A 23,125-nucleotide genomic window follows, 5' to 3' on the forward strand; every position below is an offset into this window, starting at 1 on the left:
GCAGTGTGTGGGCTTCTCATTTCAGTGGCTCCTCTTGAGCAGTGCACTGGCTCTAGGGTGTGTGGGCTCAGTAGTTGAGGCTTCTGGGCCCCAGACCACAGGCTCAGTAGTTGTGGTGCATGGACTTAGTTGCACCATGGCATGTGGGACCCTCCTGGACCAGGGATCGAAACCATGTCTCCTGCATTGGCACACGGGTTCTTTACCAGTGAGCCACCAAGAAAGCCCTTTTTGTATATTTTTGCTTATATTTCTACTGCCTTAGGAGAAAATGTTGGTATAATTTATGTCAGAGAATGTTTGCCTCTAATATCTTCTAAAGTTTTATGGTATCACATCTTATGATTAAGTCGTTAAGCCATTTTGAGTTTATTTTTGTGCATGGAGGGAGGGTGTGTTCCAACTTCATTGATTTGCAGTCCTGTGTCTCTGTCCTTGTGTCTTAGTCTCCACTTCATCTAAGCACACCAGTCAGATTAGATTAGGTCCAGTATAATTGAGGGTAATGATTAACTCTTTAAAGTCCCTGTCACCAAATTCTAAGAAACTGATGGTTAAAGTGTCAAGTGAATCTCAGAGATAGCCAAGTGAAGAGACTTCAGAGCCCTGGATATGAGGAGCTGGGATTCCATGTCCTCTAAGCAGAGGTCGTTAGTCTTTGGTGGAACCTGCCCAGGTGTAAAACGTGCTCAGTGTTGGGTTGATGAAAGAGTCGTGGAGATGGATGGTGGTGATGCCTGCACAACTATGTGAATGTACTTAGTGCCACTGGGCTGTATGCTTAAAATTGTTAAAATGGTAAATTTCGTGTTATATACATTGTAACACATATACAAACATGCATAGTAGCACTGAATCTTTGAGAACATGAGAGAACAGGGCAGATGACACATGGCGTGGCCTCCAGTTCTCTGATCTGACCTCCCACCTTCTCCTGTTCATGACTTGATGAATTTTTCATTAGAGAAGTGCCTGTGTCTTGTCATGAGTTCAGTGACAGGAGCTAGTGCTGTGACAGCAATTCCCTACTCCCACCCTCCTGGCATTGTGAGTATCTCAGCCTCTTTATTCCTAGGACCCGACCTTGAACTCACAAATGTGTGTCACACCATCTTGTGAACATCTGCACAATTCCCCCATCAAGGTGGGAACAGATGCTACTGGCTGTTGCATCCATGTCACAGGGGAAGGCAATTAGTGTGAAGTACAGTGTGCTGATCACAGAAGTTCTCTTGAGTTCTTTTTTGAACACAGGAGATATTTATAAAATCCTCTCAAATATTTTGGGTGTACCACTTTGGATATATTCTTGAGAGAAGCAGGCTTAAGACAGTTGTGTTAATCAGAACCACATTCTCTATGGTGATTTAAAGCAAAAGCAGAGAATATAAAAGCAATTTAGGAAATCACTCAGCAGCAGTTGGAGAGTGTTCTCAAGCTAGGGAACTGGATGAACAATATGCTGTGAGAGATGGTGGTCATGTGGAAGCTTAGTCATGTGAAGGATTTTGTATTAAAAGTGAATGAATCACACTTCTACTTACGATGAACAGATTCCTTCAGTTATGAAGGAAGGTCATTAAGGTTCGTGAGTTTTACATTATGCTGTGAACACTAAATGGATTCTGTCACCCACAGAAGATGAGTGGCTTTGGGTGAACTGATACTCTCTCACCTGTGTCCAGCTGTGGATCCTGTTCTGGTTCAGCCCCACATTCCAGACCCCCACCTCCTGCATTATCAAGTCTTCAGTTCTGTCCTGATCAGACTCACATGCTGCTGTCTACACAGCTCACCCTCCTGCTCCAGCCCTTCTCAGACCCCTCTTCACATTCGGGAAGCAGCTCCAGGTCCTCAGACAGAGAACAGGCTTCCTTGCCGTCTGCCCCCGCAGCCTTTCCCGCTCTACCCCCACTCGGTGTGTGGCTGTGCGGGCTCTGTGGGGTCCTTTCTCACCCCCTCTGTCTGTGCACATTGGTCCCTCTGTCCCAGAGCCAGGGAGCAGTGCACAGGGCACAGAAGGAAGGTGGCCCTGCCATTCCCTCCCACTCCTCCAGGGGGCGCCCCTGCCCTCTGTCTTCCCACAGCCCTCAGTGGATGCCCTTGACCATTTATGAGTGCCCTCACCTGCCCCCAAGCTATGAATGCAGGAAGGCGCCTCAGCCCAGCGTGTTCTGTCCCATGACCCCTGCACTTGCTGTGTCTTTTTCCAGGATGTTCTCCCAGAGAGTCTCAGGGCTCCCGTGTCTCCCCAGAAAAGTGAAAGTCACTCAGTCATGTCGGACTCTTTGTATAGTCCGACTTCACGGACTGTACAGTCAATGGAATTCTCCAGGCCAGAATACTAAAATGGCTGGCCTTTCCCTTCTCCAGGGGATCTTCCCAACCCAGGGATCAAATCCAGGTTAGCAGCTGAGCCACAGGGGAATCCAGCAATACTGGAGTGGGTAGTCTATCCCTTATCCAGCATATCTTCCCAGGAATTGAACTAGGGTCTCCTGCATTGCAGGCAGATTCTTTACCAACTGAGCTGTCAGGGACCAGCCCTTATATAGGATTATACGTGGGGTTATAGGATTAACACAGCCTTTATATAGGAATAGCAGTTAAACAACTGGTTGCTGCTCAGTAATTTCTACGGCATGACTTGGAAATCTTTACTCTAAAAACTCGGATTCATTTTGATGTTTGGCAAAACTAATACAATATTGTAAAGTTTAAAAATAAAATTAAAAAAAGAAAAAAATAAAAACTTGGAAAATAGTGTATTTTCCTAATGATTTGGATAAAAGCATTATCTAGGAAAAATTCAAAGCCATCAACTGATCACTTTGTTGTAATTATTTGTGTTACCTCATCTGTGATGGAATGTTAAGAAGAAAACAATTTAAAACTTTTGTGTTGGTCTATTTTGGACTTTACAGCCCATTAGATTTAATTAACATATGCCTTCCTAGACTACTGGCAGGTAATTATGAATTAAGGAGAAAAAAAAATTCTATTTAAAAGCTTTAGTACTAAATCTGAAAAAAGTGTTAGTCAAGAAACTTAGTATGAACACTGAACTAACACATGTTAAAGGGTAAACATGAATCCTTTTGGACTTAATGAAGCGATGGTTTGTGTGTTGAGTCCTGGGGTCCTGATTCTGATCACAGACCCAGTGTCCAGAGTGTCCCCTTAGGACTCTGTCCTGAGTCCAAAGCACAGGGCCACTTGTGGTTAGGGAGGAGCGGAGAAGGGGGCTGACGTTTACTGAGCGTGTTGGTGGTTTGACTTCTCAGAACATGTGGATGAAGTTGTCACTGACGTTCTGAGATGAAGAAAATGAAGTTTAGTTGCTTGTCTGACATCGTCAGACTCCTGAGAGGGACTGAGCTGCAGCCTGCTGCCTCCAGATTCTCCATCTGACTCGCTCACAGGCTGAGGTGTGGCCCATGCTCTTGAGATTTGCTCTGCAAGGGGCTTAGGTTCCCAGAGTACCTGCCTGGAGCCCTGCCCATGGTCAGCGGGGTGCCAGACCTGGACGCTCGCTTCCCTAGAGGGGTTGTGGACCCTGTGGGATGAGACTGGGGCTGAGTTCCTAGGGGTCTGCTTTTAAAAGGTAGGAGCAGTTGTATTTTTTTTTTTTCTATGAAAAAAATTTAAGGTTGAATAGTGAGGGGGGTTTTGACTATAGAGAACTGGTGGGTGCTCTGAGCTGTTGGATGATTTCCATTTTGATTGGGGCCATTTGGGTTCTGTTCTTTTATTTTCATGTTTGGAAGGTGTTCAGTCCTAATGAAAGAAGTCTTGCTTCCTGATTGGGACTGGGAATTTTGCAGAGACTGATGGAGGCCACAGTAGGATTTAGTTTCTGTCTAACGTTCTTTGGGAGCAAGTGTTTAGCAAATGCACTGTGGCAAAGATTACAGAGAATCTATTAGTTTTTTCATTGCTAATATTTACATAATTGATTATAATCATGTAGAAAGTTGCCCTAGAATGTACACATTTTTATATGACATAGATCCCTCTTCTCTCATTCCCACATAGCGATGAAATAGTATTTTAGTTCAGTCAAATTTAGGAATCTCAGTATTAGTTGCTTTTCTTTATGAAACATGTAAATAATTGTTAAGCTGAGTTTTAGGGAAAAAAAAAAAAAAACTTAGCTATTGGTGCCCCTCCTTCATTGGATTACTTTTTAGAAGTTTTTCAGTTCAGTCGCACGGTCATGTCCGACCCTTTTCGACCCCATGAACTGCAGCATGCCCGGCCTCCCTGTCTATCACCACCTCCCGGAGTTCACTGAAACTCACGTCCATCGAGTTGGTGATGCCATCCAACCATCTCATCCTCTGTAGTCCCCTTCTCCTCCTGCCCTCAATCTTTCCTAGTATTAGGGTCTTTTCAAATGAGTCAGCTCTTCTCATCAGGTGGCCAAAGTATTGGAGTTTCAGCTTCAACATCAGTGCTTCCAATGAAAACACAGGACTGATCTCCTTTAGGATGGACTGGTTGGATCTCCTTGCAGTCCAAGGGACTCTCAAGAGTCTTCTCCAACACCACAGTTCAATAGCCATCAATTCTTTGGCTCTCAACTTTCTTTATAGTCCAACTCTCACATCCATACATGACCACTGGAAAAAGCATAGCCTTGACTAGATGGACCTTTGTTGACAAAGTTATATCTCTGCTTTTTAATATGCTGTCTAGGTTGGTCATAACTTTTCTTCCAAGGAGTAAGCATCTTTTAATTTCATGGCTGCAATCACCATCTGCAGTGATTTTGGAGCCCCTCAAAATAGCCACTGTTTCCCCATCTATTTGCCATGAAGTAATGGTACTGGATGCCATGATCTTAGTTTTCTGAATGTTGAGCTTTAAGCCAACTTTTTCACTCTCCTCTTTCACTTTCATCAAGAGGCTCTTTAGTTATTCTTCATTTTCTGCCATAAGGGTGGTGTTATCTGCATATCTGAGGTTATTGATATTTCTCTCCTAGCAATCTTGATTGCAGCTTGTCCGTCATCCAACCTGGCATTTCTCATGATGTACTCTGCATATAAGCTAAACAAGCAGGGTGACAATATACAGCCTTGACGTACTCTTTTTCCTATTTGGAACCAGTCTGTTGTTCCATGTCCAGTTCTAACTGTTGCTTACTGACCTGCATACAGTTTTCTCAAGAGGGAGGTCAGGTGGCCTGATATTCCCATCGCTTAAAGAATTTTCCACAGTTTATTGTGATCCACACAGTCAAAGGCTTTGGCATAGTCAGAGTTAGGTTCAAATTTACTGGGGATGAATTAGGTTCAAATTTACTGGGGATAAATGTAAGAACCTAGTAAGATTAATTGATTTATGCTTAATTTTTATTATTGATTTGGTATTTAAACTGCAGATTTTTGACTACTGTGTAGTCTTTGTCTTATTTTTTTCAAAATATAAGTTTCCGGTTTGAAGCACCCCATTAATGTGCATTTGCATTCTGTGCCTTTTGCATTTGTAGGTGTATTCGTCAGGCCTTGAAGGAGAAAATCACAATCTTAGTAACTCATCAGTTGCAGTACCTAGAAGATGCAAGTCAGATTCTGATACTGAAAGATGTAAGTGGTTTCTAGAAGTCTGGGGAATTGCTTTTCTCTCAGGTGTGTTGAAGAACAGACCTCCCCACAGGTCATTCTCCTTGGATTCATGGTAAACACCCCCTTCTCAGAGTAGGCGGTGTTCATGCCTTGGAGGATGAACCCAAAGACCTGTAACCCCCAAGGCTCCTGTCCATGGGAATCTCCAGGCAACAATACTGGAGGGGGTGGCCATGGCCTCCTCCAGGGAATCTTCCTGACTCAGGGATCAAACCCGAGTCTCTTGCTATTGAATCCTGTCTCATTGGCAGTCAGGTTCTTTACCACTGGCACCGCCTGGTAAGTCCAGAAATGTCACTGCTGCTTCTGCTGCTAAGTCGCTTCAGTCATGTTTGACTGTGTGGCCCCATAGATGTCAGCCCACCAGGCTCCCCAATCCCTGGGATACTCCAGGCAAGAACAGTGGAGTGGATTGCCATTTCCTTCCCCAATGCAGGAAATGTCACTACTACACTCTAAGTCACATAAACCCTAAAGTATATAAAAGTGCAACAGTATTACTAAATCGTCACTGTTCTGATGAAATCTGTTAAGGATAATGATTCAATTTTGTTTAGAAGTTTTCATTTTCCTTTCACAACTTAAGTCAAAATGTATCACTTAGAAATTAGGGATACTAACATCTGATTGTATCTAAGTGATTGTTATACATAGTTTGCCTAAAGAGCATCTTCCATTAACACCAGAAGCCAGGTTGGGTATCCAAGCACTCAGGTCAGAGATGCCCACTCTGCTGGTGTCGCCAGTTGCTGGTCCCCCTGCCCAGGTCTCTATGTGCCCAATATGTGTGGGAGCCTATGCGACAGGAGGACCAGGCCCTGCTTTCACTGGGCTCCTGTTCTTATGGGGAGGATGTGACAGAGAGAGAGGTGGGCTAATATCCTGGCTGCCTCCCTGAAGAGATGGTGCCTTACGGGGTCTGAGTGACATGAAGGTGGGGGCCACATTGTCACCTGGGGGAGGGGGGTCTGAGGCAGGGGGTCCTAAGGAAGGCAGACCCCCTAAGGAAGGAGCTGACTGGGCAGGTTGGAGGAATGGCAGGAAGACCAGAGTGTCTGAGGAGAGTGAGCAGGGGACAGAAGGGAGCTGGTCTCTGAGCAGTGGACAATGGGCGGTTGTGGGATGGAAGCCATCGGATGGTCCAGAACAGAGGAGGGATGTGATCTGATGTGGATTTGAAAGATTCCTCTGATGGTCACTGGAGGGGTGACAGAAGAAGTAATTAGGAATCTTAGTAAAGCTGAGGAGACAGAAGTGTGGGCTCAGGCTAGAGTATCAGTTTCTAGAGCTGCTGTAACCAAGCACCGCAAACTGGGTGATTTAAAACAACAGAAGTTTATTGTCTCCTTGTTCTGGAGGCTACAAGTCCCAAATCCAGGTGCTGGCATGGCTATGCTCTCCTGAAGGCTCCAGGGGAGATTCCTTCCCTCCAGCCTCTGGTGTTCACTGGCCTTCCTTGGTGTTCCTTGGCTTCCAGCTACAGCACTGTGGTCTCTGCCTCTGATGTCACATGGTCATTGTCCCCATGTTTGTCTGAGTCTCATAAGAACATCAGTCATATTGGATATAGGGTCACCCTACTCCAGGGTGACCTTATCTTAACTTTATTATATCTGCAAAGACCCTGCTTCCAAATAAGGTCATGTTCACAGGTGTCATGTGTGAACTTATCTTTTTGAGGAGGGGGCACCATCCAACCCACAACTCCTAGCATGATTGGGGGTGGGGTGGAGAGTAGTGAGAAGTATTCAGACTTAGAGGTCGTTTGATGCTTCACTCCTTGGCTTGTTTGCCTCTGTGTCTTAGCACCTTTGTCATTAATCCCTGACTGTTCCACAGGCTCTTGGTCAAATTCTCGACTTAAGAAATGAATCTCTGCTCTAAGAAAGATTATTAGAATGCAGAACCTCTGTCTCTCTGGAAGCAGTTCCATGTGTTGACTCCTACCTGCTCCTCTAGGAATGGGAAGGGGGTGGTGGTTAAGGTTTTCTGAGCTTGAGAGCAGTTGATTTCATGTGCAGAGATTGCAATTCTAGTGTGCAAATCCCAGTGTTGACAGTGTTATGAGCACAGGATCAGTGGGCAAGAGAATAACCTATTTATTCCATCCCTAGATGTTTTAGGGTCCCCTTATTACTTCCTTTGAGGACACTACCCCCAATTTTACTACTAACAAAACAACTATTTGTCCACTGGTGAATACTCCTGCATGAGTTGGGGTCCATCCTTAGTGTTTGTTTGGTCCATCTCTCACAGCAGAGGGGGGATGGCTGCCCCCTTGTCCCCTTGGAATTGTCAGTGCTTGGCTGCTGAGTGAAATTGCTGTCTTTGTACTGCCAGTCATTTCATTGTGTATATTACAGATATCAAGTGGTGAGCACTAATTTCCTTGAAGAGGTGTATGAATTTTGCCTCCCAAGTGGAACAAGACACACCATATCCTACATACGTTTCTAGTTCTGAAGTATCAGATGGTACCCAGATGCTTCACTGGGTTTTTCCCATTGGCTCACCTCAGGGGAAAGGGTGAGAGGGGTCCAAACCAGGGTCCGGAGTCGTCTTCCATCTGACCACTGTTGACCAGAGCTGCTTGCATTTGATGAGTTTTGCATCCTGGGATTTTTCTCCTATATGTTTTGTTTGCCACTGAGTGATTCAGGTGTGTCTTGCTTAGGGGTCAGAAAATAGTGAAACATAGTTTTTTATATGACTTTCTAAGGGAGGGAAACTGTGCAAGGATCTGTCACTCGTGTTCGAAGAACATGATGAGATTGGCTATAGCTTAAGCAGTTGCCTGTTTTGGGGAAGGCTGGTTGGCTGCTTGTGGTTGGTTGGTCTTAAGTTTTTCTCTCGGATCTGAGTGCACTGATTCTGGCTTAGGTTTTGGTTTGTGGACACAGACTGCCAAGGCTTTAGAGCCACCCCAGCCCCATGGCCTCCTTGTTTAATTACTTTAAAAGGTGGAATATTGAATTTTAAGTTGGAAACTTGCTGAGTGTCTGGGGACAGTTGTAGACCAAGGAGAGGCCTCTCTTGGATTTTCTGTCCGGGACTGGTTCCTGTTATCCCAGCCGGGCACATGACAGTGTGACAGTGACAGTGGTCAGTGAAGGTTTAATGAGAGACTCTTACCCATATGCAGATGTGCTGGTCCCCACCTCTGGGTTAAGTTTAAATTTCTTTCCTGGAATATCCTCCCCAGTTGACTGTTTTTAAAAATTCTGCTTCTCACATAATGTGCTGTATGTGCTTAGTCATTCAAGTCATGTCAGACTCTTTGTGACCCCATGGACCCTCTGTCCATGGGATTTCCCAGGCAAGAACACTGGAGTGGATTGCCATGCCCTCTTCTAGGGAATCTTCCCAACCCAGGGGTCGAACCCAGGTCTCCCACATTGCAGGCATATTCTGTACTGTCTGAGCCACCAGGGAGGCTTCTCTCAATTCCCATGTTGTCTGTAGAGACTGTGCTGATCCTTACACCAAACTCTGTGCTTTTTGTTTCCCCAAGTGCCCAGGGTACTTATGTCAATGACCTGCATTTTAAACACACAAGCACATGTTTCTTTCATATCCCCTAGCACCTAACACAGGGTTTGGCAGAGAACACAATGCTCAGTTCTATACTGAGTTGACTGAACTAGATTTTTCAACAAGACTTCTAGACTCAGGGATTTTTTTTTTTTTTTTTTTTTTTACAAAAACCACAATTTAAGGCCACATAACTTTTCTTGACTAGTATTTAGCTTGTTTTAATATTATCAAATGTAAATTAATTCCTCTCAATTTTTTTTATTTTAGGGCAAAACAGTGAAAAGGGGGACTTACTCTGAGTTCCTGAAATCTAGGGTAGATATTCTTTCCCTTTTTGACAACGGGAATAAGCAATCCGAACCATCTCCAGTTCCAGGAACTCCCACTCTGATTTCCAAGTCTTTGAGTTGGTCTCTACAGTCTCCTAGACCCTCATGGAAGGATGTAGCTCCAGAAGACCAAGATGTGAGTTTCTATCCATCAGTGTGCCCTGGTCTTTCTGCTCTTGGTGGCTTCATGGACCTTCAGTCTGCTTCTCTAATGATATCTTCATTTTTCCCAAAGTAGACCCTTAAGTTCCCAAAGTCTTATTCCATGGAATTCATGGGAAAGCATGAAGGGAGCAAGCCTGTTTGTGGTTCTCCTTTGGGTGTAGTTGGAAAACCTTATGGAGGTCAGTAGTGGGTGCACTGCTGTGCATTTCTGGGTACATGTGGCTCACACTGATTGAGAACTCTTCAGTTTACCATGGTTGTGTCCTACTTGCTCTTGTGGCTCCCAACTTCCCTTATGCATCCAGAAGCTTAATATGAAGACTACCTTAGACTGAGTCCTGCTGTTGCCATAGTAAATCATCTATTTTTCCTGTATGTTGGAATGTTCTAGCACTGCATATGACTAATGGTAGTATTTTGCCTTGGTGTCAGATGGTTTGTGATAGGTCAGAGGTAACATGCAAAGGACCTGACACATGATAGACACTTCGGTGTTAGTTCCCGTACTCCTTTCTTCCCCTTGAAGACCGACAACCACATCTTATCAACCTTGGATCCAGTGGCCAGGGTAGAGTAGAACATTTTAGGCTCCCGTGACTCTATAATGCATTCTAAGTGCTCCAGACAGAAATGCAGAAATATACTAGAGCTCCCTTAAAATACACAGATATTCTTTGATATCCAAACCCAGGAGCCTGGCTGATTCTGATAATTACTGGGATTAGCTGTTAACTTTCTAAACTCAAGAATCACTCTGAAATTTCAGAATCAAATAGATTCAGATCATACGTTTGCAATGTGCTGTCCAAACTGATTATTCCAGCCCTCTCTGTGATCTCAGTTTACTGTATTTGGCTAGTATTTTGAGCCTGTGTTTTCTGTTTCTATCATTGAGTGACACAAGTCATCTAGAGGGATATATTAGCTCCATATCATTTTGTGTGTTATTTTAGAGCAAACTTCTGCATTTATACATTAATTGATTTTGTTGTGTGTGTGCTGAAAGTCATGATCTATTTTAAGCAAAGCTACCCAACAGTGAATAACCTTGTGAGGATATTCTTTTATTTCTAATAGATTCCTAGAAGTAGGATGGCTGTGTCCAGGGGTAAATGCATATGTGATTTGGCTAGATATTCCCACACCCTTCTCCATGGGAGATGGACCATCCTGCACTCCTATCAGTGTATGCGATGTGTCTGTTTCCCCACAGTTTTGCAGTGGAGGGCAGTGTTGAACTCTTGAAATTTGGGGTTCATTATATAAAATTTCATCTCTCACTGCCATGTTTCCCTTCTAGACTGAGAACATACAGGTTACACTACCTTTAGAAGACCAGTTGGAAAGAAAAGTGGATTTTAAGACCTATGCAAGTTACTTCACAGCTGGTGCTCACTGGTCTGTCATCATCTTCCTTATTCTAGTAAACATCGCAGCTCAGGTACGTAAGGGCATTTATTTTGATTTGTGTACCCAGGTTGATATTTACATACTATTTTTACTGCATTTTATGATTATTTTTGTGTATTAAGAGATTTGTCTCAAATAATTGGCTCATGAGGTTGTGGGATCTAGCTGGGTGAATGTGAAATCAGAAAGGCAGGCCTGTAGGCTGGAACCTCAGGCAGGAGCTGACCCTGATGTCTTGAGGCAGAATTTCTTCCTCCTCCAGGAAGCCTCAGGTTTTGCTCTAAGGGCCTTTGACTGACTGGATGAGGCAACCACAGTGTTGAGGGTGATCTCCTCTACTTAACTTCTGATGAAGGATGTGAACTACATCCACAAACTACCTTCACGGCAACATCTAGACCAGTGTTTGGTTGAATCACTGGAGACTGGCCCAGCCAAGCTGACACTGGAACTGACCATCACTGTACCTGTCAAGCTTTTTGCTTTGAAAAATCCTAACATTTGTACTGTTATTACTGCCTTTCACAGTCTACTTGGATTTGCATTGAAATACATTATATTTGGGGAGCAAAGTCTTCTAGGGAAAAGGGGGTTTCTTTTAAACATGTTAAACTGTAACATGCTCTCCCCTGACCTGTGGTCATCTGGGCATGGGGATTGGTGCAGACCTGAGCTGGAAGGACCATCTCCATGTTCTGGAGCCTTTCCGTCCCCCTTCCTAGTGAGCGGGGTGTGAGGCTCAGTGATGTCAGTGTGTGAATGACTGCTGTTTCCTGCTCCAGGTTGCCTACGTCCTGCAGGATTGGTGGCTTTTAAACTGGTGAGTGATTCCTGGTCTGACTGAAAGTGCTGAAAGTCTATACAAAGCCTCACTTTCCCACAAAGTCAGGGGGACTGACCCTCACGTAGTTTCCCTGAAGAAAAATAAAAGTTCCTGTGGGTGGTGTGTGATCTCCCTGTGATCTCTCCCATGTCCCTCCCTCTAGCAGCTTCTTCACAGAAAGTTTTTTTTTTTACTTTTTTTGAACTTTTTATATTGTATTGGAGTATAGCCGATCAACAACGTTGTGATAGTTGGTGAACTATCAGGTGAACTATCAGGTGAACTTCTAAGGAACTCAGTCATACATATGCATGTATCCATTCTCCCCCAAACCCTGCTCGCATCCAGGCTGCCACATAACACTGGGCAGAGTTCCATGTGCTGTACAATAAATCCTTGTTGGTTACCTCTGTTAAATCTAGCAATGTGTGCATGACCATCCAAACTCTCTAATTATCCTTCCCCTCAGCAACTGTAAGTTCCTTTTCTAAGTCTGTCTTCACAGACAGTTTTGAAAACTGATTCAGATTTTTAAAGGGGAGATACACACAGGGTCTTGTGAGCTGGGAAACACTTTACAGCATAAAATACATTTCTTGAATTGAGGTAAAATTTTTGATATTTGTGTAAATTCTATATATAATCTATAGTGTAATATTTCTTCTTCCCTGTTTCATAGGGCGAATGTACAAAGCGGCCTGTATTTTGGGACATATGTAGAAGAAGCCACAGATGTAATGTTTGTTCTAAACTGGTTCTTAGTAGTTTATTCAGGTAAAGTTGCGTCATCTGCTCCATTATAGCAGAGTCTAAAGTGTTTATGGAGAAGGCAGTGGCACCCCACTCCAGTACTCTTGCCTGGAAAATCCCATGGATGGAGGAGCCTGGAAGGCTGCAGTCCATGGGGTCACTGAGGGTTGGACATGACTAAGAGACTTCACTTTCACTTTTCACTTTCATGCATTGGAGAAGGAAATGGCAACCCACTCCGGTGTTCTTGCCTGGAGAATCCCAGGGATGGGGCATCCTGGTGGGCTGCCGTCTATGGGGTTGCACAGAGTTGGACACGACTGAAGTGACTCAGCAGCAGCAGCAAGGTGTTTATAAAGAGTCTGTGTGATAAACTAGGGCTTCTAGAGTAATTCAGTAATGTATTAACTGATTGTCTTAGTCTCATTTACTCTGTGAATTAATTAGAATAATTATTTTAAAGATCTACTAGAAGAAAAGAGGTTGAATGAAGACTCTTACTTTGCCCTGTACTGGATTTTGGTAGTTAAACCAGTATTGCACATTCAGAAAATCAGCCCCTGGATAATACATGGCTATTGTCTATTAAATAGATTGCTTTAGCTAAATCTTTTATCCAGTATATGGATGGGCAAGGGGATTAGAAATGAATCCCCACCCTGTGGTTCAGGATGTTCCAATTCAGTCTAAATAACCCCTGGCTTTTATTGATCTTGGGTGAAATCCTCTGGCAGCATGGGTCCCAGTTAAAAGCATTATTCCCTACCAGGTATGCAAAGCTCCTCTTTACCACACTGGTCATCTCTTGGGCTTCACTAATTACTAGAGAAGCTAAACAGGGGAAATCCAGGGCCTGGGATCAGATTCCTTCTCTTTCTTATCTTGAGATCACAGTGTTATCTCCTCCCCAACTGTGTGATTAATTTAACATTTGGTGTGCCAGACTAATATTAGCAGGACTGTCTCTATTCACAAGAATGTTTAGACTATATATCGCATTATGTACTACTTAAAGGGTATCTTCATCTAAAATGTCCATTTGTTGATGGACATTTAGGTTGCTTCCATGCTGTGGGTTTTGTAAATATTGCTGCTATGAATATTGGGGTACATGTGTCTTTTTGAATTATGGTTTTCTCAGGGTATAGGCCCAGTTGTGAGATTGCTGGGTCATATAGTAGTTGTATTTCTAGTTTTCTAAGGTACCTCCATACAGCTCCCCATAGTGGCTGTATCAATTTACATTCCTACCAACAGTGCAAGGGGGTTGTTTTTTCTCCACACTCTCTAGCATTTATTGTTTGTGTATTTTTTGATCATGGCCATTCTGACTGGTGTGAGGTAATATCTTATTGTAGTTTTGATCAACATCTCTCTAATAGTGATGCTGACCATCTTTTCACGTGCCTCTTGGGCATCTGTATGTCTTCTTTGAAGAAAGGTCTATTTAGGTCTTCTGCCCATTTTTAATTTTTTTCCCCTGATATTGAGCTGCATGAGCTGCTTGTATATTGTGGGGACTAATCCCTGTCAGTTGCTTAGTCTGCAGTTATTTTCTCCCATTCTCAGGACTGTCTTTTCATTTCATTTATGGTACATATATACACTGGAATATTACTCATTCATAGAAAGTAAGGAAATTGGGTCATTTGTAGAGATGTGGATGGACCTAGAGTCTATCATGCAGAGTAAAGTAAGTCAAAAGATAAAAACAAACAAAATGCTTATATTAATGCATATATATGGAATCTAGAAAAACAGTACATATAAAACTACAGGGCAGGAACAGAGTCATAGATGTAGAGAACAGATGTGTGGACACAGTGAGGGGTAGGGAGGTGGGGAAGATGAACTGGGAGATTAGGATTGGCATACATACACTACCATGTGTAAAACAGATAGCTAGTCGGAAGCTGCTGTGTAGCACAGGGAGCTCAGCTCAGTGCTCTGTGGTGACCTAGAGGGGAGGGATGGGGGCAAGGGAGGTCTAAGAGGGAGGGGATATATGTATACATACAGCTGGTTAACTTCATTGTACAGCAGAAACTAACACAACAGCGTAAAGCAACTATACCCTAATAAAATTAAAACAAAAACTAAATAAAAATTTAAATATCCTCACAGAAAATGCTTTTCAAAGTTTGCTTGTACAAATGCTTGTACAAAGATTAACAAAGAGTGTGTTATGTAAAAATCCACTCACTGAAATTTGGCATTTATTTTGTTGATTGCTTGTCAAGAAACTTGAATCCACCAGCAGTTTACCTTCTGAATTGGTGGACAATGAGAGCTTAGAGAAGAAGGGAGGTATTCTGTTACACATCCATATCAGATGGTGGGCTTAAGGCAAATGGCTGTTAATGGAATTCAGGAATTTGAGCAGCTTTCAGAATTTAAATAATACTGGTCAGCTGAATGGAAAAAAGTGTTTGATGGAATATTTATTACAGAAGCTACTCCAACTCTATTTAGCATTGTGGGTTGAAGAGATGTTTAGAGGGTTCTTTTAATTTTTATATGCATCAGTTCAGTTCAGTTCAGTCGCTCAGCCATGTCCGACTCTTTGCCACCCCATGGACTGTAGCCCGCCAGGCTCCTCCGTCCATGGGATTCTCCAGGCAAGAATACTGGAGTGGGTTGCCATTTCCTTCTCCAGGGGATCTTCCCAACCCAGGGATTGAACCCAGGTCTCCCACACTGCAGGCAGACGCTTTAACCTCTGAACTATCAGGGAAGCCCTTTATATGCATAGTAGAGTTCATTTATGTTATTGATAAAACATAAATTTGCATGATTATATTTGTTTACAAATGCTTTGGGGTTCTATCAAACACTTAGTGAGAGATGAATTGCTTGTTTAGATTAATTATCTCATGCCAGAATATAATTTGTAGTTTCTTACAATTCAGTTATTTAAGAGATTGTCCACTTGCAACTTAACATGGTCTTTTTATACTCTTTAAAGTTACTTGGGCCTAGAGTAGCTACTTTATTTTTAATATTTTAAATTTTTATTAATTTTTATTTCAGTATACTCACTCTCCGATGTTGTGTTAGTTTCTGTGGTACAGAAAAGTGAACCAATGATACAATATCCTCTCTTTGGATTTCCTTCCCATTTAGGTCACCACAGAGCACTGAATAGAGTTACCTGTGCTATACAGTAGGTTCTTAAGAAGCTACTTTACATGGAAGTAAATTTCCTTGTAAATTACAGGGAAATGGTAAATCATTTCTCCTATTTCCTGTTAATTCACATGCTGGTACCAAAGCATACCTCACTTTTAGATTGTGGGACATGTTTGTAAATAGTGAAATTTGAAATGTGGAGAGAAGATCAACTACTTTTTGCAATTATCAATCTTGTGAGTTTTTATTAGAACTTGTAATTGAATTAGGAAAGCCTAGAATGAAACTGTAGGTAACAGATATTTTTACCCCTGTGTTGTTTCTATTTAGTGAGAGGAAAACATTGATTTTTATATTCTTCTTTATAAATGTATTTTTGTGAAAGCATTAAACTCTTACAGAATTTACTATATATATATTTACATATAAAATTTTATTTATTCTATGTGTATGTAAATTTTTGTGTAAATTTTACCTATAGAATTAAATGCATTGTATCTTTATAAACTGCCTACCATGCTTCAGCATCATTGAGGATTAGACAGAGATCTTGTGCTGATTGATGTTTCTTTATTTCAGGGTTAACTGTATCTACCTTCCTTTTTGGCATCACAAGGTCTCTGCTGTTATTCTATGTCCTTGCTAATTCTTCACAAACTTTGCACAACAAAATGTTGAAGAGCATTTTGAGAGCTCCGGTATTGTTTTTCAACAGAAATCCAATAGGTAAGTCAGACATGAAACTTCTCAATGAATATGTCTTATTAACACATTTAGTGCCTGATTACATTTTCATATTTGAAAATGGAAGATATGCTTGGAAGAAAATCACTGTCCGTGGTTTTTCATTTTGTACAAAAAGCTTCATTAATAATTTTTCTTGGTAGGAAAAAAATCTGAATATAGGAGCATATAAGCTTTTATTCCAATTTATGCATGTCTGTAAAAAAAATAACATTTACTTTGCAGGATGATTTAGAAATTCATTTGTTATATATACCCAATATACAATGCAAATGTGTTGAAATGTCTTCGACTAGTTGTTGGAACATTGGGCATGTTACATGGTGTTAAGCTAACTAGGAATGACCTTCTTCCAGAAACATCTCTACAGGAGACAGGCTGTGTGTTTCTTTCTTTCATTGTCCATCCATTTCTGGGACCACAGAGCTCTGGCATGTGCTCATATTTTGAGGTTTATCTGAATTGTAATGGAAAATTAATTTAAATGCAAGATCAGTGAAAGGTATACCTCCTCTTCAGTAAAATCAACCCTCTAGTTTTACAATGGAATTCTGGTTACATTTAAGAGGTCTTGTGGTACATAGCAGGTGGATTTTCATTACTAAGTAAGGGTGTCCCTGAAGGTTTCCCAGTGGTTGTTTCCTCCATTCTGAGGCCTTTGACCTGTCTTGCTTTGCAAGGTAGTCTCCTGACGTGAGTTTCTACAAACAGGTAGTTCATCAGCATATATGCCCACTCTGTTCAGTTGGTTAGACTTGTGTTGAGGCCCAGGGCAGGTTTGTTTTTGCAGGTCATGATTGACAGGACCTGTTAAGGCAAGGATGTGACTGGAGAGAGGACAGGAGTTGCCTGGTCATCAACTCGCTGTGTGATCAAGGTCAAAGTAGGTAGATACTACTGGGCAGGCAAATCTCCAGGCAGGATATTGTCATGGTTATAAGTATGGACTCTGGAGCCAACTTCCTGGGTTCAGTCCTGGTGCTAGTTACTAGTAGTAATAGCCAGTTATATTTATGTTAATACTTATGTGCAAATTATTTAATTTCTCTGTGCCTCAATTTTCTTACCTTCAGTCCTGGTGCTAGTTACTAGTAGTAATAGCCAGTTATATTTATGTTAATACTTATGTGCAAATTATTTAATTTCTCTGTGCCTCGATTTTCTTACCTATAAAATGAGGATATTATTCACACACTTACCAATATCTTGATTTTGTGGGCATTAAACAGGTTAATATATTCATAGCATTTAGCACACTGGCAGTAGCTAATGAACCTTAGTAAGGATAATGACATAGTTTCTGGGAACTTCCTCTCCTGTGAAATGGGAATAACAGTTGCCCTTCCTGTTTGACAAGGCTGTTGTGAGGATTAAATAAGACTGTTTAGGGTAGCATCTTGTGCAGATTTATTCAACACATGTCATTTAGTCCAGGCACTGTGTGGAGCACAGGATGGTAAGGTGCAGAGGCTCACATAGATCTCATCATATTATGAAGTCATAGCGAGGAAGTGATTGGAGGAGTCCATGCTATTTTGGCTGTGAAGCTGCTCTACTTTACATTGCCTGTTAATGTGAAAGCTATGGTTATAAATTTGGGAGCATCAAGTGGGACTGAATTTCTGTTATCACAGCCTCTGAGTGCTCCTGACCACAGCTGAACAGGCTGATGATGACCTGTAGGCTTCTCCAGATGCTGATGTATTTATTATTCAAGGATTTGGAACCAAGTTTAAATCTTCAAGCTCACTAATCCTAGAGCAGCAGGCACACGAGTATATATATTGTTTCTTCATCCTGTGTCTATTATCAGAACTTCATTCCTTCAAGAAATAGAAGCCTAATTAAATGCTGCAAAGATACACCCAAAGGTTTCAGGGTATCACTTATTTACTCTTTTGTAGGTACACTAAGTTGAACTTTTCCCTGTGTTTATTTTCAAAACTAGAATTTGTAATAGACTGTTTATGGTGTCTTTGTTTCTGGTGTGTGATGGCATGAAGAGAGAACCACATGGAGTGGGGTTACTTGTTACCAAGTTCAAGCTCACTCTGCTCACCTCACAATGCCAGTAAGTCTTACAGCTGATGTGTTAAAGCAAGAAATAGCAACTTTATTTGGAAGCCTGGCAGACTAATGTCTCAAAATAACCATCTTATTGGGGTCTGGATGCCAGGTTCTTTTATAGAATACAGAGGAGAGGAGGTGAGGAAGTAAAGCCATTTGCCTTGCAAAATTGGAGGGGATTCGTTAATTTTTTCTTTTCTACAGCCATTCATAGGTGGTGAGGGTCAGATTGTCCCCTTGTGAGCTGAAAAAAGCCACTTTAGTTTAACTTTGAGGCAGAGGGTCAGGGTTCCCTAACAAAAGCAGTGAACAGCAATGGTCAAAGAAACAGATCCAGCTTGGAGTCAGTATTGGCTCCTCCTTGTTGCAGTTCCTTTGATGTGCACCTCTCCTGTCTGGGGCCAGTACCCTCTGCTTTCTCATCCTGCATCTCCTCAGGGTGCACCACCCTTGTAGGGTGGCCGCAGAGTCCTCATGGTTGCAGAATCCTTTGTTTGATGTGGCAAGTGGCGTTTTAAGTTTGCACTAGATATTTAATAGGAACTAGTTCTCATATTCTAATCCTGCAGCCTTTATATATATCATTGTGGATATACTATTGTTGTGGATTCTGAAAAGGGAAATAAAATCAATGATAAGTCATCCTTAGTGATTTAGTAATATATTTGTTTTCCTGCCTACATCCCTCTGATCTTCTTAGATGCTTATTCATAAGTCTGTGCTTGTCACACCTGGTACACCTCTGAAAATAATGACTTTATTACCCCAGTAGTAAACTCACAACTTGGAAATGGTCAAAACTCACAGTTTCCCCCAAATGTGAGGTGCTGTGAATGATCTGGAGGGAAAAAATTACAGAGAGATTATAATTATGTTGATTTAAAGAGTATCACTTGGGAAAATTAATCTTGACAACTAAAGCAAAGTTAGTGTAACATTAGGATTAATTTGGGTATTTTGCAACTGTTTATTTACCAACTTAGCACTTGGAATGAGTCTTAGATGGGATGGATCTAAAGGGAGGGAACATACTGAAATCCATCAACCCTTTTTGATACTGCCACAAGATTCCTCCATTCTTTTAAAAATCAAGGCTCAGTTTCAACTCCCCACCCACTGACATTTAGTGGTAGTTTTGTTTCTTTTTAGGTATCATCCTGTTTTCTCTTTCTTTTTTTTTAGAGGGAATTTGGCCTATAATTTTATTTTATTTATTTATTTTTAACCATTTATCATTTCTTTATTATTATTATTTTTTTTTACTTTACAATATTGTATTGGTTTTGCCATACATCAATATGAATCCACCACAGGTGTACATGTGTTCCCCTTCCTGAACTCCCCTCCCACCTCCCTCCCCATACCATCCCTCTGGGTCATGCCAGTGCACCAGCCCCAAGCATCCTGTATCCTGCATTGAACCTGGACTGACAATTCGTTTCTTATGTGATATTATACATGTTTCAATGCCATTCTCCCAAATCATCCTACCCTCTCCCTCTCCCACAGAGTCCAAAAGACTGTTTTATACATCTGTGTCTCTTTTGCTCACTTGCATACAGGGTTATTGTTACCATCTTTCTAAATTCCATGTATATGCGTTAGTATACTGTATTGGTGTTTTTCTTTCTGGCTTACTTCACTCTGTATAATGAGGCTCCAGTTTTCATCCATCTCATTAGAACTGATTCAAATGTATTCTTTTTAATGGCTAAATAATACTCCATTGTATATATGTACCACAGCTTTCTTATTTATTCATCTGCTGATGGACATCTAGGTTGCTTTCATGTCCTGGCTATTATAAACAGTGCTGCAATGAACATTGGGGTACACGTGTCTCTTTCCCTTCTGGTTTCCTCTGTATGTATGCCCAGCAGTGGGATTGCAGGATCATAAGGCAGTTCTATTTCCAGTTTTTTAAGGAATCTTCACACTGTTCTCCATAGTGGCTGTACCAGTTTGCATTCCCACCAACAGTGTAAGAGGGTTCCCTTTTCTCCACACCCTCTCCAGCATTTATTGCTTGTAGACTTTTGGATCGCAGCCATTCTGACTGAAGTGAAATGGTACTTCATAGTGGTTTTGATTTGCATTTCTCTGATAATGAGTGATGTTGAGCATCTTTTCATGTGTTTGTTAGCCATCTGTATGTCTTCTTTGGAGAAATGTCTATTTAGTTCTTTGGCCCATTTTTTTATTGGGTCGTTTATTTTTCTGGAATTGAGCTGCAGGAGTAGCTTGTATATTTTTGAGATTAGTTGTTTGTCAGTTGCTTCATTTGCTATTATTTTCTCCCATTTTGACAGCTGTCTTTTCACCTTGCTTATAGTTTCCTTTGTTGTGCAGAAGCTTTAAATTTTAATTAGGTCCCATTTGTTTATTTTTGCTTTTATTTCCAGTATTCTGGAAGGTGGGTCATAGAAGATCCTGCTGTGATTTATGTTGGAGAGTGTTTTGCTTATGTTCTCCTCTAGGAGTTTTATAGTTTCTGGTCTTACGTTTAGATCTTTAATCCATTTTGAGTTTATTTTTGTGTATGGTGTTAGAAAGTGTTCCAGTTTCATTCTTTTACAAGTGGTTGACCAGTTTTCCCAGCACCACTTGTTAAAGAGATTGTCTTTTCTCCATTGTATATTCTTGCCTCCTTTGTCAAAGATAAGGTGTCCATAGGTGCATGGATTTATCTCTGGGCTTTCTATTTTGTTCCATTGATCCATATTTCTGTCTTTGTGCCAGTATGATGACTGTCTTGATGACTGTGGCTTTGTAGTAGAGCCTGAAGTCAGGCAGGTTGATTCCTCCAGTTCCATTCTTCTTTCTCAAGATTGCTTTGCAATCTTGAAAGAAGAATCTTGCAAGATTGCTTTTAAGATGTATTTATTTATAGTTGGATTGGGTCTTTGTTGCTGCACACGGGCTTTCTCTACTTACAGCAAGCAGGGCTGCTCTTCATTGTGGTGCTCCTGCTTCTCATTGCAGTGGCTTCTCTTGCTGTGGAGCTCAGGCTCTAAGCACAGGGGCTTCAGTAGTTGTGAAGGCTTAGTTGCTCTGTGGCATGTGGGATCTTCCTGGACCAGGGATTGAACCTATGTCCTTTGCACTGGGGACACTGTACCAGCAGGAAAGTCTCTAAATACATATACTTTACAAATAGTGTTTTGATTTGTTTGTGAATTGTTTGTTTCCTATCTGAGGAAATGAGTAATTTCTCATATCCTGTTCTTGCAGGAAGAATTTTAAATCGTTTCTCCAAAGACGTTGGGCATATGGATGACTTGCTGCCCCAGATATTTCAAGATTTCATCCAGGTAACGTACCAATCCTCTCAGAGTTCTCACAGGGAATAGTAGAGTGCCTGTTTCTCAAGGCCATTTCAGAGGGACTGAGGGTGAGCCTTTCAGCCTGGCAATGTGTCCTGTTATCTTAAGTGAAAGGTCATGTTTGTAAGGGAAAGGTACAGTTGTGATTGGGAGGCTGAGTTAACATGAGAAACACCTGGGGCAAGAGTGGCTACACAGTGACATCAAGGTTGTTCTGAAGCAGTTGACATGCTGGGCAATTGGTTCTCCCTCTGCATTCCAGGTGTCTCACTGGATTCCCTTTACTGTGAGACTTTCACAATATAGAAATAATCACCTCTCCTGGAAAGAGAGCCTAGATTAACTAAACTATGCATTGTATCAGGCTTCCCAGGTGGTTCAGTGGTGAAGAATTTGCTTGCCAGTGCAGGAGATGCAAGAGATGTGAGTTTGATCCCTGGGACAGGAAGATTCCCTGGAGGAGGAAAGAGCAACCCATTCCACTATTCTTGCATGGAGAATTCCATAGACAGAGGAAGCTGGTGGGCTACAGTCCATGGGGTCACAAGGAGTTGGACAGGACTGAGCACGAGCTGATACATTGTATTCCCACAGAGGACAAATACTTACTGCACTGTTTTATTTGGATAAAGCCAGGTGTGGTTACTTACCAAGAGAAGAGTGGTAAAAATAAGGTGAAATTCATACTTTAGCAAGGACAATGTTGTTTAGTTACTAAGTTGTGTCCAACTATTTTATGATCCCATGGACTGTAGCCCGCCAGGCTTCTCCATCCATGGGATTTTTCAGGCAATAATACTCGAGTGGGTTGCCATTTCCTTGCCCAGGAGATCTTCCTGACCCAGGAATCAAACCTGCGTCTCCTGCATTGGCAGGTGGATTCTTTACCAGTGACCCACCAGGGAATTCAACAAGTACAATACAGAGCAGTTATTGAAGATATAAAGCCTTTAAGCTAGTAATTCAATTCCACGATCAAAGCCATCTCATAAAATGTCTTTTGTTTTTGTAGGAAGTTTTTCTTTTAACAAGTTGATTGCTCTGTCTTAAAGGGTCTTAAAAAAATGAGAGAGAGAGACCTACAGGAATACTGTCATCCAGCCTCTGTTTTGTCTGTGAATTTGAGGTTCTAAAGAATGATGTTGGGTCATCTCAGCTCTCATTTCTTCGCTCAGTACAGTTGCTCATGTGGAGCGTTTTTTTTTTTTTTTCTGTTATTTA

The 23,125-nt window shown here is 41.7% G+C and overlaps 1 protein-coding gene across 1 annotated transcript in view; it reads left to right on the top strand.

Annotated features, from left to right (window-relative positions):
• LOC133258039 (ATP-binding cassette sub-family C member 4-like) overlaps nt 1-23,125 on the top strand; it is a 138,809-nt gene that overhangs the window by 48,965 nt on the left and 66,719 nt on the right. Inside the window, 7 exon segments of the mRNA XM_061434374.1 lie at nt 5,495-5,591; nt 9,432-9,629; nt 10,959-11,099; nt 11,851-11,888; nt 12,571-12,693; nt 16,342-16,496; nt 21,813-21,892. Of these exon segments, the coding sequence (XP_061290358.1) occupies nt 5,495-5,591; nt 9,432-9,629; nt 10,959-11,099; nt 11,851-11,888; nt 12,571-12,693; nt 16,342-16,496; nt 21,813-21,892 (832 nt within the window).

Source organism: Bos javanicus, chromosome 12 (assembly GCF_032452875.1).
Source record: "Bos javanicus breed banteng chromosome 12, ARS-OSU_banteng_1.0, whole genome shotgun sequence".
NCBI lineage: Eukaryota > Metazoa > Chordata > Mammalia > Artiodactyla > Bovidae > Bos > Bos javanicus.